This window comes from Durio zibethinus, chromosome 26, assembly GCF_047325235.1.
Source record: "Durio zibethinus cultivar Kanyao isolate XHJ-2024 chromosome 26, ASM4732523v1, whole genome shotgun sequence".
Classification (NCBI taxonomy): Eukaryota; Viridiplantae; Streptophyta; class Magnoliopsida; order Malvales; family Malvaceae; genus Durio; species Durio zibethinus.
In genome coordinates this window covers 4,130,369-4,146,470 of record NC_143187.1, presented here as the reverse complement: position 1 = coordinate 4,146,470, position 16,102 = coordinate 4,130,369, and the positions used below count along the sequence as shown (strand labels likewise).

The window sequence follows — 16,102 nt, the reverse complement described above, 5'->3', positions numbered from 1 at the left end:
TGAAGAGTGCCATAATTCATAGTATTTTCTTACGTAAATAAAGCCCCCACAAGTATTCGTGCCCCGTTGACTCATTCAATCAAAGGATACTTCAACTTATTGTACACATTATTATTAGCTTGGTATCGGATTCGATTTTATTTTATGATTGAAATTTTTTAATTTAAATTTTAATTATAATTTAAAAGATAACAAAATTAAAAAAAAATTGAAACTCTCATTCCATGCAAGTGTTCATCATCCAAGACATTAGGATTTAGGATCCAATAAAAAAGCATTGCCCTTGAAGCATGGATCATATGTTAGGAAAATGGGGTCCAGTCCCATGTAAGTGATTTTGGACCAAGTAAAGGCCATGGGCCTTGATCTTTTATTTTACACAGAGCCCTAGTTACTTAATAAAAAAGAGGTGGGGTTGTTTAATGTGTGTGTCGACAACCAAGCAGAGAAAGAAGAAAAGCCAGGAAAAGCAGAGAGAGAAAAAAGAGAAGGGAGAGTTGGTTAAACGGAAGTCGATCCGTGGTCCGATTGAGTTGGAACCTTGTCAGGAGGTTTATGATTCAGAGTTATACATTCTGAACGGTGAAGATCGGGTTTGAAGCTCTCTAGGAACAAATCCAGGGTGTATTTGTTGAGTCACTTATTTGATGAGATTTCTCCAATTGTTTCTCTAGTTGTTGATTAGCTCTAGTTTTAGCTAGAGAAGAACTTTGTATAACTATTATTTGATAGTGAAGATTTTTCTGGTGGCCCGTGGTTTTTTCCTCTACACTGGAGGGTTTTTCACGTAAATCTTGGTGTGCTTTATTTTTCCTGCGCATTTGATTATTGATTGTTGTCTATTGCTTCTGTATTGTTGTGATTATTGCTTCAGGCGCAACAAGTGGTATCAGAGCGAGGGTTATTTTGAGACATCGATACAGAAGCATCCCAGGATAGAAGTAAATTCTGTTTGAGATCATGGAGGGTGATACAGGTTTCATGATAAAATTGACAGCATCAAATTATTCAATTTGAAAGCCTATGATGGAGGATCATCTATACTGCAAAGATTTGTATGAGCCAGTATTGGGTGATTCGGCTAAACCAGCAGATATGAAAGACGAAAGCTGGAAGAAGCTAGGTAGAAAAATGCTGGCTACAATCAGAAAATGGGTTGATATCAGCGTGTTTCATCATGTAGCGCAGGAGTCAGATGCTCACATTGTTTGGGAAAAATTGGCATCATTGTATGAGAGAAAAACATGTATGAATAAAGTTATGCTTGTTAAGAAGATTGCAACTTTACAGTACAGGGATGGACGATCTGTTACAGAGCACTTGAGTGATTTTCAAGATATATTTAATCGGATGACTATTATGGAACTTAAGATGGATGATGAAATGAAGGCATTATTTCTTTTGGGTTCATTGCCAGACAGCTGGAATACTCTAGTTGTGATTGTTCTTAATTCAGCTCCTGATTATAAGGTGACATTGGAGATGGTAAAGGACAGTATGCTTAATGAAGAAGCGAGATGAAAAGATGTAGACCCTGGGAATCAAGCTCTGGTCACAGAGAACAGGGGTAGAAACATCGACAGAGGTCAGGACTCAAAAGGCCGTGGTAAGTCTAAACATAGATCCAAGTCTAGAGGTAAAGTGAAGTGTTTCCATTGTGGTAAGGCGGGTCATATAAAATGAAACTGTAGAATCTTAAAGCAAGAGCGAAAAGATGAGAAAGGTAAGAGTTCAGATGATGACAATGTTGCAGCAGTGAATTCAGATAGTGATTCAGTTACTTTGATTTGTACACATGATGATTGTAATCATGTTAGTGATCCCGGCATTGAGTGGATAGTTGACACAGGAGCGACATATCATTGTGTTTCTAAGAGAGAGTTGTTTACAACTTATAAAGTAAGAGACTTTAGTTGTACCAAAATAAGAAACAAGAGTGTGTCGTAGATTGTTGAGATTGGTGATATTGGTGTACAAACTAGTACAGGCTGCATGTTGACTTTAAGGGATGTCAGACACATTCCAGATATGAGAATAAACTTGCTTGCTATTAATGTCCTTGATAAGGAGGGATATGAAAGCCGACAAAAGAATGGACAGTGGAAGCTTCTCAAAGGATCTATGGTAGTTGCAAGGAGAAAACTATGCTGCACAATGTATAAGACATGGATGCAATTGAACGGTAACCAGGTAAATACTGTTGAAAATGATGCTTCAGCAAACTTGTGGCACAGGAGGCTGGCACACATGAGTGAAAAAGGGTTACAGGTTTTGGCAAGGCACTCTCTCATTCCCTTGACCAAAGGTATGTTTCTCGATTCATGTGATTATTGTTTGTTTGGTAAGCATCATAGAGTTTCTTTTCGTAAAAGTTCTCAGAGAAAAGAAAATAGATTGGAATTAATTTATTCTGACGTATGTGGTCCCATTGAGGTTGAGTCATTAGGTGATAGCAGATATTTTGTTACTTTTATTGATGATGCTTCACGTAAAACTTAGGTGTATATATTGAAATATAAAAGTCAGGTACTGCAGTATTTTCAAAAATTTCATGTCATAGTTGAAAGGATGACAGGGTTACCCTTGAAGTGTATTCGAACTGATAATGGTGGGGAATACACATCTAAAGGCTTTGAAGAGTATTGCTCAAAGCATGGGATCAGGCATGAGAGGACAGAACCTAGAACACCACAACATAATGGTATAGCTGAAAGAATGAATCGCACCATTGTGGAAAAAATCAGATGTATGTTGAGGATGGCAAAATTATCAAAGTCATTCTGGGGTGAAGCAGTCAACACAGCTTGTTATTTACTTAACAGGTCACCATCAGTTCCTTTGGGCTTTGACATTCCAGAAAGAGTGTGGACAGGGAAAGATGCTTCATACTCTCACTTGAAAGTTTTTGGGTGTAAAGTATTCATGCATGTACCAAAAGAGCAGAGGTCAAAGCTTGATAGTAAAGCTACACAGTGTGTGTTTGTAGGATATGATGATGAAGAATTTGGCTACAGGGTATGGGATCCAGTAAAGAGAAAGACAGTCAAAAGCAGAGATGTGATCTTTCATGAAAAAGAAATCATAGCAGACCTTGAGAAAAATAAGAAGACTACACGAGTTACTGTTGAGTGTGATGTTTCAACACCGACAGAGATTTCACAAGAAAGAGCCACAGATGGTGAAAATGAGCTAGAAACAGAACTTGGGGATATGAATGAGCCAGCCATAGTTGGTGATGAGCCAGATGCTATTAGTTTTGAGCAGGGAGAGCAATCCTCTCTACCTGAGAGTGTTGAGCAGGGGGAGCTACCTTCAGCATCAAGTGATGTAGAGTCTCAGCCCAGAAGATCTACTAGAGAGCGTAAGCCATCTACCAGGTATCCAAGTTCAGATTTTATTTTAGTTACCAGTAAAGGGGAGCCAGAAAGCTTTCAAGATATGCAGGCTACTCCGGATAGAGAGCACTGATTAAAAGCAATGAAAGAAGAGATGGAGTCATTGCGAAAGAATAGTACTTATGATCTTGTTAAACTTTCAACAGGGAAGAGGCCATTAAAGAATAAATGGGTGTTCAAGTTGAAAAATGATGGTGACAAACTAGTGAGGTACAAAGCTCGATTGGTAGTAAAAGGTTTTTCTCAGAAATCAGGCATCGATTTTGATGAGATTTTTGCTCCAGTTGTAAAAATGAGTTCTATTCGAATGGTACTGGGATTGGCAGCTAGTTTGAATCTTGAGCTTGAGCAACTTGATGTTAAAACTACATTTTTGCATGGTGATTTACAGGAGGACATTTATATGAATCAGCCTGAGGGTTTTGAAGTGAAAGGGAAAGAGCACTTAGTTTGCAAATTGAAGAAAAGCTTGTATGGCTTGAAACAAGCTCCGCGACAGTGGTACAAGAAGTTTGATTCTTTTATGGTGAGTCATAGCTATAAAAGAACAGCAGCGGATTCTTGTGTGTATATTAAACAATTTCCTAATAGTAACTTCATTATCCTATTATTATATGTTGATGATATGTTGATTGTAGGACAAGATGCTAGTATGGTTTGCAGGTTGAAAGAACAATTGTCTAAGTCCTTCGATATGAAGGATTTAGGTCCAGCAAAGTAGATTCTTGGTATGGACATTATCCGAGATAGAAGAGCTGAAAAGCTGTGGTTGTCACGAGAAAAGTATGTTGAACGAGTGCTTGGTAGATTCAACATGCAACATGCTAAATCAGTTAGCAGTTCACTTGTCAACCATTTCATCTAAGTAAGAAATCTTGTCCAGTGTCTAAGAAAGAGCAACTAGCTATGTCTAGTATTCTTTATTCTTCTGCAGTCGGTTCTTTAATGTATCTTATGGTTTGTACAAGGCCTGACATTGCTCATGCAGTTGGTGTAGTGAGCAGATTTCTTTCTAATCCAGGGAAGGTTCACTGGGAAGCAGTAAAATGGATTTTTAGATATTTGAAGGGTACCTCAAAAATGTGTTTGACTTATGGAGTTTCACAACCAATTCTAGAAGGGTTTGCTGATGCTGACATGGCAGGTGATCTTGATGGTAGGAAATCTACTTCAGGGTATTTGTTCACTTTTGCAGGAGGAGCTGTATCTTGGCAGTCTAAGTTGCAGAAGTGTGTTATTTTGTCAACTACAGAAGCTGAGTATATTGCAGCAACTGAAGCATGTAAAGAAATGCTTTGGATGAAACGTTTTCTTTTTGAATTGGGGTTGAATCAGAAAGAGTATGTGGTATTTTGTGATAGCCAGAGTGCTTTAGATTTGAGTAAGAATACCATGTACCATGCTAGAACAAAGCACATTGATGTTAGATATCATTGGTTACGTTCAGTGATTGAAGAACAACAGATGCTATTGAATAAAGTTCATACTGATAAAAATGTGGCAGATATGTTGACTAAGATACTTCCCAGGGAAAAGCTTGAGCTTTGCAGTAACTTGGCCGGAATGAGTTTCCTGGCCAAGGTAAGTTCCAAATGAAATTGCTATGGTGATGAATCTCCTTCTAATGGGACTGGAGGGGGAGATTGTTAGGAAAATGGGGTCCAGTCCCATGTAAGTGGTTTTGGACCAAGTAAAGGCCATGGGCCTTGATCATTTATTTTACACAGAGCCCTAGCTACTTAATAAAAAAGAGGTGGGGTTGTTTAATGTGTGTGTCGACAACCAAGCAGAGAAAGAAGAAAAGCCAGAAAAAGCAGAGAGAGAAAAATGAGAAGGGAGAGTTGGTTAAACGAAAGTCGATCCGTGGTCCGATTTAGTTGGAACCTTGTCAGGAGGTTTATGATTCAGAGTTATACATTTTGAACGGTGAAGATCGGGTTTGAAGCTCTCTAGGAACAAATCCAGGGTGTATTTGTTGAGTCACTTATTTGGTGAGATTTCTCCAATTGTTTCTCTAGTTGTTGATTAGCTCTAGTTTTAGCTAGAGAAGAACTTTGTATAACTATTATTTGATAGTGAAGATTTTTCTGGTGGCCCGTGATTTTTTCCTCTACACTGGAGGGTTTTTCACGTAAATCTTGGTGTGCTTTATTTTTCCTGCGCATTTGATTATTGATTGTTATCTATTGCTTTTGTATTATTGTGATTATTGCTTCAGGCGCAACATCATATATTACACAATTATTATATGAAATTAATCGATTACAAAAATTTATTTTTACTTATGTTAAATAAATTAAAACGTGTATTGTACTTTAAAATTAAGCTTTACTATTATTTACTATGATTAAATAAAAACAACTAGTACAATCACTTTCTGTCAATAATTAGGATAATCAAAAAGATTCAATTCAAAATCTTTAACTTGAAAATGATGCATTATAACTATTTATAAATAGATAATCTATAATCACTTAGCCGCAATTTATAAATTGATAGTTTTAGAACTTTCATAAAAAAAAGAAAATAATAATAATAATAATAAACTAAATGAGTTTAACTTCTTAAAATCTATCTTAAGTTGATGTCATGGGTTAACAGAACGCTAATTCAATTAGTAATGGAATCTAAATTGAATCAAATAAAAAAAATCAATCCAAACATTATTGAATTAATTTTTTATTTAAAAAAAATAAAATCTTAATCAAAAAATAAATCTATTAATTCAAAATATGATACAATAAATAATATAAACATAATATTTAAAAAATAAAAAATAACCCAAATTTAAAATTTTAATAAAAAATATAATAATTAACAAAAATATAAATATAGTTTATATTTTTTATATAAATTCGAATTATAACAACGATTGATATGTATAATATAATGTAAATATATAAAATATTAATATTTTACATAACTCAATCGTCACTGTCCACTAATGTACTTAATATGGGCGCACAATTCTCCTCAAAGCTTGGGAGGAGCAATCATTATCCACCGTCCATCATGCTGACAAATTTTAGATCACCATCACGACCCTAACATCAGCAACGTACCAATTACCAGGCCCGCATTTAAGTCGAGTAAGATATTATCTGTGGGCGAGGGAAAAGCAGGGCTATCACCGTCCAGAGAAACCATACGCATGAAATCATCAGAACGTGACACGCACATGTTTGTAGGTCACTTTTAATTTTGGGTAGGAGACAAACATGACCCCATGGGAAATTTGATGGGGTCAGGTCAATGAATGATATTGATGTGCTGTGAGGTGGATGATGATGTGGCGTCCATTGTTATGATGGGATTTCTAGTTGTACAGTTGCTATTCGGCGAATAGATTTTTCTTTAGGCTGCAATCATTTTTTTTAAAACTTAATCAAAGTTTTCTAATTAGGCTGGGATCCGGGTTAATTGGGTTAATTGATACATATAGAAATTATTTAAGATTAATTAAACCATTATTTAATTTTTTTATCAAATTAAAAAAATATTTTTATAAATATCAGCTTACCTTAATTAACTTTTTTTTCCTAATTATATTGTAAAAATTTCAATGTATTTAATTAAATTAGATAATATCATAAGTTAGATATTTAATTTAGTGAGTATGGCTAAATAAAAAAAAAACTCCACGGTGTTAATTATAATATTTTTTATTACTTTTAATTCCAATGCTTTTTATATTATACAAATATATATTAAAGAAATAAATATTGCTAATTATAAATGCACTGGTTTGAGGGCGAAACAAGCAACAAGATTGAAGCCCACTATCAAAACCCAAAAATTATTGACTTGGGCCTCTCCCTCCCATTTACTCCTCTCCTTCTTAAAGAATATAAAATCAATAACAGAACTGAAAATCCACCAAAGCCTTTCTTAGATCTTTACTAATTTCTTCTAAATTATTTCACCAACGGAGTAGGTTCAAATGCATACCGATTGGGCATGGGATGTTGCTTAGGCACCCAATTTGGGGACCGAAATCTACTATGGCAAGTGCGTCACGGGATGGGAAAGTAATTATATGGACAATTGCCAAGGAAGGTGATCAGTGGAAAGGTGAAATATGGCATGATTTTAATACCCGTCTGGAGGGTGTCATGGTCATTGACAGAAAACATTTTGGCTGGGGCTGATGGAAACAACAATGTGGCATTGTGGAAAGAAGCTGTAGATGGGGAGTGGCAACAGGGTGATTGTTGTTGAGCCATAGAACTGATCTTTTATTTTTCTCTTGTAATAATGGCCATGTTTTAGAACCTATTTAGTTACATGTATGAGAACTATCAGTCAGGTTTGCCTTTTTACACAGCTTCATAGTCGAGTCGATGTGCTGGATGTTCTAGAACTCAAATTTTGAGCTTAAATTTCTGGCAAAAGTCCTTGCTAATTATGAGAATTGATGCAGTTTGTCGACCAAGTTCTTGTTAACAAAAGAATGCTTGAACCATTGTTAGTATGTTTTGATTTCTATTGCTAGTTTCCCATAAATTTTTTATGTTTATCGCACTCGTCAATTTGATTGGTATATTCATCTGTGAGTCCATTTGCTTGTAGTTGGATGTATCTTTCACTTTTTGCCTAGTGCTAATGTAGTTATAGCTAATCTTTCGTTTGAAATTATTTTTTTGGTTGAGTTGCTCTTTTTTTAATTGAGGCAATTAAATGAGGCAATCCGAAGGTCTTTCAGAATGCTTTTATTGGGTTCAAGGACAGTACCTGTTGAATTGAAATTTAAGGTGGGAAAGCTATAAAAAGATAAATGAGTAGTGCTGTTGCAAACATTGTACTTGGAAAAGTTTATCTTACTTATTAATTATGATGGCCTTAATCTCTATATTTGCCCATGCATGTTTGTTAGAAGAACAAATTACAATAGCAATCAGAAATATGGTAGGTTAGATCATAAAATATTTGCTCTGCAGATGTGGAAGAGCTATTTGTCCCTCTGTCAGCCAAATCATCTGCAGCTTTGTTGCTTTCCTTTTAACAATGTGCCCAGCTGGCCAGCTTACCCAGGAATCTCTGATCAATAAGCCAGCAGCACCCAACTACCCTACCTTCCTTGCTGCTGGGGTTTTCAACAGAGATAAAGAGGATCCCATGTTCATTTTACTTAAATTGAATTTTGTCAAAAATCGCTTGAAAAGGATGTATGCCATCGCCGTCATCATCGTCGTCATCATCATCATTATTATTATTATTATTTGAGGTTATGAGATATTGAACTGAAATTAAAAGTCACTACTCTACAAACAAGCTACACAGTTCAGCCAACAATGTTGGCTAATGGCATTGCTTTCATGTTTATGCATTTTCTAAGAAAAAAAAAAATCCTACTAGCGTTCTTGATCATTTAATTATTGAAACCCAAAAAGATCAATTCATATAAATTTTTGCATATAAGGCAATGGAATTGGAATCCTTTGCATATTTTTTCTTTGATTTGGAAAAAGAAAAAATTCAAATCAAAATATACACTAATCATTGAATAAAAATATTCAACGCTTCTTTTTTTTTTTTTTTTCATGATTCAATGCTTTCTTTATATCTTAATTCTCGAATTATATTTATATGTACTTCCATGCTTTAAACTTATTAAAAAAATGCTACTACTTTGTAACTTAATAATATTTAGATCCAAAGCCAATTAAGGTTCTTTTTTATGCTAACCATGATCTTGATCTAGTTAAGCTTAGATTAAGAAATCCTTGATAAGTAGTAAATACTATTTTATATGTAAAAATGTATATAATGTTGGAGCAACTTATTAATCAACAAAAATATTAGTATTTTTTTTAATTTGGCCTTACTATCTATGCTTTTAGAGCCAAAATAATTGTTGGTATTTAAAAAAAAAAAAAAGGGTTACTCATTACAATTTTAATATAAAACAACGTTTATGAATTATTACAATAATCCCTTGAGGCCAATAATTAAAGGTACGTGCGTAGCTTGCCATCCACGTGACACCGCTTTGCACGTGCTGCCATGTTGGTTTTGGATGAATTAGCATGAGACCTGGGAAGGAATATCGCACATGTGGGAAGCGAAAGAAGAACTGAAGAAGTATCGAAGGAAAGTGGTGAGTGGGTGATTTTACTGACTTAAGTACTCTCAAATTTGAATTAATTATAGCCACGTGGACTTTGACCACACGTTTCCTTTCATTATTTTTTTTTATAGAATGTAGCAATTTATAAATAAAAAATTATAAATATTAATATTTGAATATCAAATTTATTAATTATTATCATTTAAAGATAATTGTATAAATTAATTTAAAAATATTCAATGGTTAATTGTACCCCAATCAATTGTTTTATTGTGAAATTAAAATATAAATCAATTTTACATTGTAACAATTTATTGCTTTTAATGAATTGATTAATTATCATATTTAATTTTATCATCAATTTATTTTTAAGCATATAAATTCATTATTAATTTTAATTTCATCATCATTATTATTTTTAATTTTATTAAAATCAAATTTCTCGTCCATCCAAATATATTTAAGTCTCAAAATTTTTCCTCCCACACCATTAGTTATTTTTTAAAAAACATTACTCATAATCAAATATTATATTCATATAATTAATTATTAAATTAATAAATAATCAATAAAACAAACAAAAAATTCAAAATTTTAAAACCTTTTCTTTTATGCTAAATTACCACTACATTTGCCATTTATTAAGCTTTCTTAAAACCCAACCCTTAAAAAAGGAAATTCACATGATCACTGACAACTACACCTCCTTTGTCACGTGCTCCATGGAACCACTCACCCGTTTAAAAATTTAATTACATAATAATTTTAACTTTACAATAACTAAAAAAAAAATTAAATTAAGAGAACTTTTTTTTTTTTCCATCTCTAGCATAATAATAAAATAAGTATTGGTGAAATGTTAAATATAAAAAGAAAAAACAAAAGTGAAAGTAAAATACTAATGGGAGAACAAACCTTATCCATTTTACCAATGGGTATTTAACCATAACATAGGGATTAGCGTGCACTGAGTGGGGCCCATCTGACTCGGTCTGTACTCTTTGTTTGTAAAAATTTAATGCCACGAATAAGTTTGGGAGGGCATAAAATAGTAGGTGAGTTATGGGTGTAAAATTTACTGTTTCCATTGGTTAGGTTTTGGGAATTTATTAAGATTATAATTTGAAGAAAAAATAACTTCATTTAATACATTAAAAATTGATTAAATATAATGAACAAATTTCACAAGATTCTAAGATAATTTTCCTTTCTCTTAATTATATTTATAATTTTAGAGTAAATTTATCATTATATTTTAAAATTTCAAGTAATTAAATAATATTTAGTAACAAATTTTGTTAGAAGTTATTTTACAGTTAAAATAACAATTTTAAAAAAGATGTGACATAAAAAAACCCTTGAAGCTAAAATTCACATTTTTCTTTTCATTTTATTTATTTTCTTATTTAATCATTACATTTTTTACTAAATATATTGCCACATAATTTTAAAATTTATTTTTTATTTTATTTTTCTTTTATCATAACATTTTTATTAAATACAATATTATACCATGCTTTTTCAATTAATCTTGAATTTTTTTCTTCTCATGTCATTTTCAAAATTCTTTTAATTAAAAATAATTTCTAACAAAATATTTTACATTATATTTTTCAAATATTACATCTTGACTAAATTTGTTTCAAAATTATAAATATAATGATAAATTTGTTCTAAAATTATAAATATAATAATAACAATATACCAATTAAAAATTAATTATAAATTTAAACTATTTACATAAATAGAATGATAAATTTATATTTTATCCATGCAAAAATTTTACGAAATTTACAAAGGTGAAAATAATAATAAAAAATACCACTGATAATGGTTACAATTTGTTTGTTAGGGCAAATGGGAAATGAGTTAAAATGTAAAAACGTAACCATGTGGATGAGATCATGACCGTTAACTTTGATTAAGTTGAGCTGTAACCATCGTGCTTAAACGTGGGAAAAGGAATAAACTAAATGATAATGATTGGCCAATAGGGGATTAGAAAAGTACAATCAATTATGCTGAAAACAAGTGTTTTATCAGAACAAAGGCCGGAAAATAAAATAAAAAGGCGGAAGTAGCACAGTTTCCAAGAGCAAAAATTATTAAGGGCAGAGGAATCCGGCTGTAAATTTGGACACTAATGGGAGCAATCACAGCGACAATACCTGCAAAAGATTGATTCTTTAGCCATTTATGGGGTTGAATTTAGTTAACCACTTTTTTTTTTTAATTTTTTAATCTACTCTTAATTTCGATTATAATTTATTTAATTCACATGTTTAATTTTTTCAAATTCCTAAGCTTCAAAAGTCTAACTAGCATACATACTATCTAAATTATTATCTAATTGCTTAATAATACCTTCATTAATTATCATTAATTTTTGATTAATTAAATGCCAATAACAACTATAGTCCTACTAGTTAGTTTTCAAATTTTTACATGTTAAATGGTTAAGTTATTTAGTTATGTATACTAAAATTTAATATTTGATTCAATAATAAATATGTCTTTTTTTTATTAAAAAACAATTCAGAGTCTCTTCTTTCTTAAAATTAAAAAAAAAGTTAAAAAAACAAGAATAATAACATATTAATAATAAGTATATAATTAGGGTTTGAATATGGATACTTATTAAGTACTTGTTAAAGTTATTTAAATATATATTTTTAATACTTTTGAATTAATGTATTTTTCTAAAAAAAATTCGAGAAGATTAGGTTATTAAATTGATAAGATTTTCCTAAATAATGCTTAAAGAACATTATTTAAGATTATTATAAAAAGTAATATTTTTATCCATTGCATTAGAAATCATAATTAAAGATATTTGTTATTGCAAGTAATACAAGATTATTACTATAAATGAAATATTACTAACTAACCATAAAGTGTCTTACTATAAATAATAATATTTTTTTATAAAGTGCTCATAGTAAATTTCTTTTATAACTGTTGTCAACAGATAACACATACCAATTAAAAAATTCCTATAAAAAAATAAATTTCTTAAATAAAATTTCATATTTGGATAAATACATTTTTTCCCTTTGTCAATAATTAGTAATTATGAGGGGTAGTTTTTAAGTGGGGAAAGGGAATTGAAGCACCCATTAAGGAAGGTAGCTTGAATTGTGAAAGGGGGGTAACAGTTGTATGTGGCCTAGCTGTTGCCCTTTTAAGTGACAGCTGCCACAATTATGCTTAGCTACACACCTTAAAACTTTGTTGCTTTGACTCTTTGCATCACATTATCAGTTAATGTGATAATTTTCTAAATATTTTTCTTGAAAATCACAATGGGGTGCATTTTTTTTTTCATTTTCTTGGAAAACTATATGAAATAGAAATCTATGTATTAAAAAAAAAAACTAAAAGATTCACATTTTATAATTTTTCATCTTGAATATTTTCTAATTGTACAAGTTTGAGCTTTTCTTATTTATTTATTTTAAGATAGTTCTAATGGAATTGATTATTGTGGTTTTGTTCTAAGCTTTTTCATCAAAATTGAGAATAAACTTTGCAAACCTTTTATTTTTCTTTATGTTTTGTAAATATCCAATGCCATTTTTCTGGATATGGTTGTTATAAAACCAAGTAATTAACTATTCAATAGTCTCCAATAAGCCATTATGTTACAATTTGTTGGCTTATAAATGGATTTAAAGTTGTTTTAAGTTGCAAGGTACTTAATTTTAGATTAAAGGATTAAAAAAATTTCAAAATTATAATTAAAAAATTATTAAAGTTTTAATTTTTTATTACAATAAATCAATCCCTCCAATATCTATTTACATCAAATTATGTTTTTAGTTGGATAAAAAAATTAATCAATTAAAATATTAATTGATTGTAATAAATTATTAAAAATGAAAATAATTATTAAATTATAATTTAAGAACATTTTTACCCTTTAGCCTTAAACTTACTAAATCATGTTGGCAAAAAAAAAAAAATCATTTCAAGAAATCTTATTTATCTCCTTCAAGTTTTAACACTAATTTTCTTTAGCCTTACACAAGGGAAACAAGTGGACTTTGGAAGGTATATATATACACTTTCAGCATGTTAAGTTAAATAAGCTTTTCCCCCATTGTTTTGATTATGTAATTTTTACAAATAAGTTTTAATTTTGCATCATCATAACTTTCCTAATACATTCTCACATTCAAAGCAAATGAATGCGATTAAGAACTCAAAATTTAATTTATTTAATTCATATAATATTTTTAAAATATAAAATTAATAAATTTAATATTTATAAATTTAATAATTATAAAATTTTACCTTAAAATTACCATTTTTTAAATTAAAAATTAATGTTTCTACTTTTATGTTAAATGAACAAGCTTAAAAAGACTAAAATTGAAATCTAAAAAAAAGTACTACTAATATCTACCTACTAAGTTTTGAAATTATTTTGGGAAAAAAAAATCTTTAATTGCCTAGGTTAGAAGTTAGCACCAATCACTTTTAGGTCTAAAAATTACCAAATTATTCAATTTGTTTACCTTTGTTTAAAGCAATGCTACCTTTACTTTATAAGACCAAACCTTACCATTTGCCAACTCATAACTTCACCAAACCACAACAAAAACCAAACCAAGAAACCCAAAAACCAAAAAAAAAAGTTTGTAAAACCCCAAAAAAAAGTAAAAACTAAAAGTACTCGGTAGTTGTAAGTAAACGTAAACTATTTTACTTTCCAAAAACAGAAAAAATAACTATATTCTAATTTAATTAATTTTAAGTAAAAAAATTCCCTTTAAAGAACTTGCAAGTCACTTCTCATTATTATTAAATTAATTAATTCGCTGATTGTTGCATGTACAAAGATGCTCCAATTTCCTAATATTTGCCATTTTAACCTTCTCTTCACTCCTCAAAACCCACCCTTTCTCTTCACTCTCACTCACACGCCAAACTTTTCTCTCTCTTAAGTCTGTTTAAATTTTTTCTCATTTTCTCTCTCTCTCTCTCTAGAAACCAGAAATTTTCACTATAACTATACGTTGTAGGAAGTTGTACATTGTAAGGCTTAATGGAGGCGGGGGACTTCTACGTCGGAGGATATTACGGTGGTGCAGCAGGCGGTGATTTCTCGCAGGAGAAGAGGATGTCCGTGGAGCAAAAGCTCGCGGAGAATTTCACTGTGGATGACCTCCTTGACTTCTCCAATGAAGACGCTATTATCAGCGATGGCTTCGTCGACAACGTCAACGGCAATTCTAACGATTCCTCCACCGTCACCTGCAATTCCTCCGTTTCTGGAGGCGATAACCACTTCTCTTCAACCAATATGCCTCATCCCTCTCAGTTCTCCGGCGAACTCTGCGTTCCGGTAATTAACCAAAAAGTTATCGTGTTAGTTTTTCCTTTTTTTGCAACGTGAAATTAACTACCTAATTATTTTAAATATTTATCATTTTTTAAGTAAAACTGCAAAAATGGATAAATTCTCCTTTCTTCTAAACCAATTGAATAATTATTAAATTAAAATTCCAATTTTTTTTCTAAATTTATAGTAATTAAAATGTGGAAGAAAAATAAATTTGTTTTTGTGGTTTGCAGTATGATGACTTGGCGGAGCTTGAATGGCTCTCAAATTTCGTTGAAGACTCGTTCTCAACATACCAGAATTTACAAAGCAACCTCCAGATTTTCGCCACGTCAAAATCACCCATACCCGAATCCTCCTCTTCTTCGACCCGGAGCCCTAGCAACCCAATTTTCCAACACGACACTCCACTCCCGGGGAAGGCCCGCTCCAAGCGTTCACGGGCCGCCCCGTGCGATTGGTCCACCCGAGTCCTGCACCTCACACCGCAATCCACGGGCCAAAAGAAAAGGGAGAACCCGAACGCCAATTCGGAGGCTCCAGGCAGGAAATGTTTACATTGTGCGGCGGAGAAGACTCCGCAATGGAGGACCGGTCCGGTGGGTCCGAAAACGCTTTGTAATGCGTGTGGGGTGAGGTACAAGTCGGGTCGGTTGGTACCCGAATACCGACCCGCTGCGAGTCCGACATTTGTGTCGACGAAACATTCGAATTCGCATAGGAAAGTTTTGGAACTTAGGAGGCAAAAGGATTTGCAAAGAGCACAGCATCAACAGTTTCTTAGTCAAACTTCGATTTTCGGCATATCCAACGGTGCTGGTACTGATGATTTCTTAATCCATCATCATGGTGCTCCCGATTTTAGGCACATGCTTTAGTTAGAATCTCAAAAAACAAAGAGGACAACAAAGAATTGTAGCCCCTTTCCTAAATCTTGGACTTAAAAAAAACTGAATTTTGTAGTTCATTATGAACCCCACAAAAAAAAAAAAAAAAAAGAGGGGGAGTGAAGTTCTAATCGATTTTTGCACAATTAGCATATTTTAGAATTAATTTTTATTTTCATAAATGCTCCTGCTAGATATTTTTAAAACTCTTTTCTTATTATTATATGAAGAAAAGGAAACAAAAATGTTGTTGAGTTGGATGCTTAGACGAGGAATAATATATGAAGTAAATGGGTGCTAACACTTTTCGTGTAGCCAATGGGTCAGAGAAAGGATACTGTGTCCATACCTAAAATGCATTTGCACATGAGAGGGAAATGGCTGGCTAATCTCAGTTTCATTTACCCAA

General features: G+C 32.0%; 1 protein-coding gene across 1 annotated transcript; it reads left to right on the top strand.

Moving 5' to 3' along the window:
• Positions 1 to 14,381: 14,381 nt before the first annotated feature.
• Positions 14,382 to 15,875, top strand: LOC111318588 (GATA transcription factor 4-like). The gene is made up of 2 exons (XM_022921455.2): positions 14,382 to 14,809; positions 15,040 to 15,875. The coding sequence occupies exons 1-2, from the start codon at positions 14,510 to 14,512 to the stop codon at positions 15,682 to 15,684; spliced, it is 945 nt and encodes a 314-aa protein (XP_022777190.1). The 5' UTR covers positions 14,382 to 14,509; the 3' UTR covers positions 15,685 to 15,875.
• Positions 15,876 to 16,102: the final 227 nt, after the last annotated feature.

What these genes read in the sequence shown, in the direction of transcription:
- LOC111318588 (XM_022921455.2), top strand. Translation starts at nt 14,510, where the DNA reads ATGGAGGCGGGGGACTTCTACGTCGGAGGATATTACGGTGGTGCAGCA. An exon ending in CCGGCGAACTCTGCGTTCCG is followed by an intron (nt 14,810 to 15,039) that starts GTAATTAACCAA and finishes TGTGGTTTGCAG; the next exon opens with TATGATGACTTGGCGGAGCT.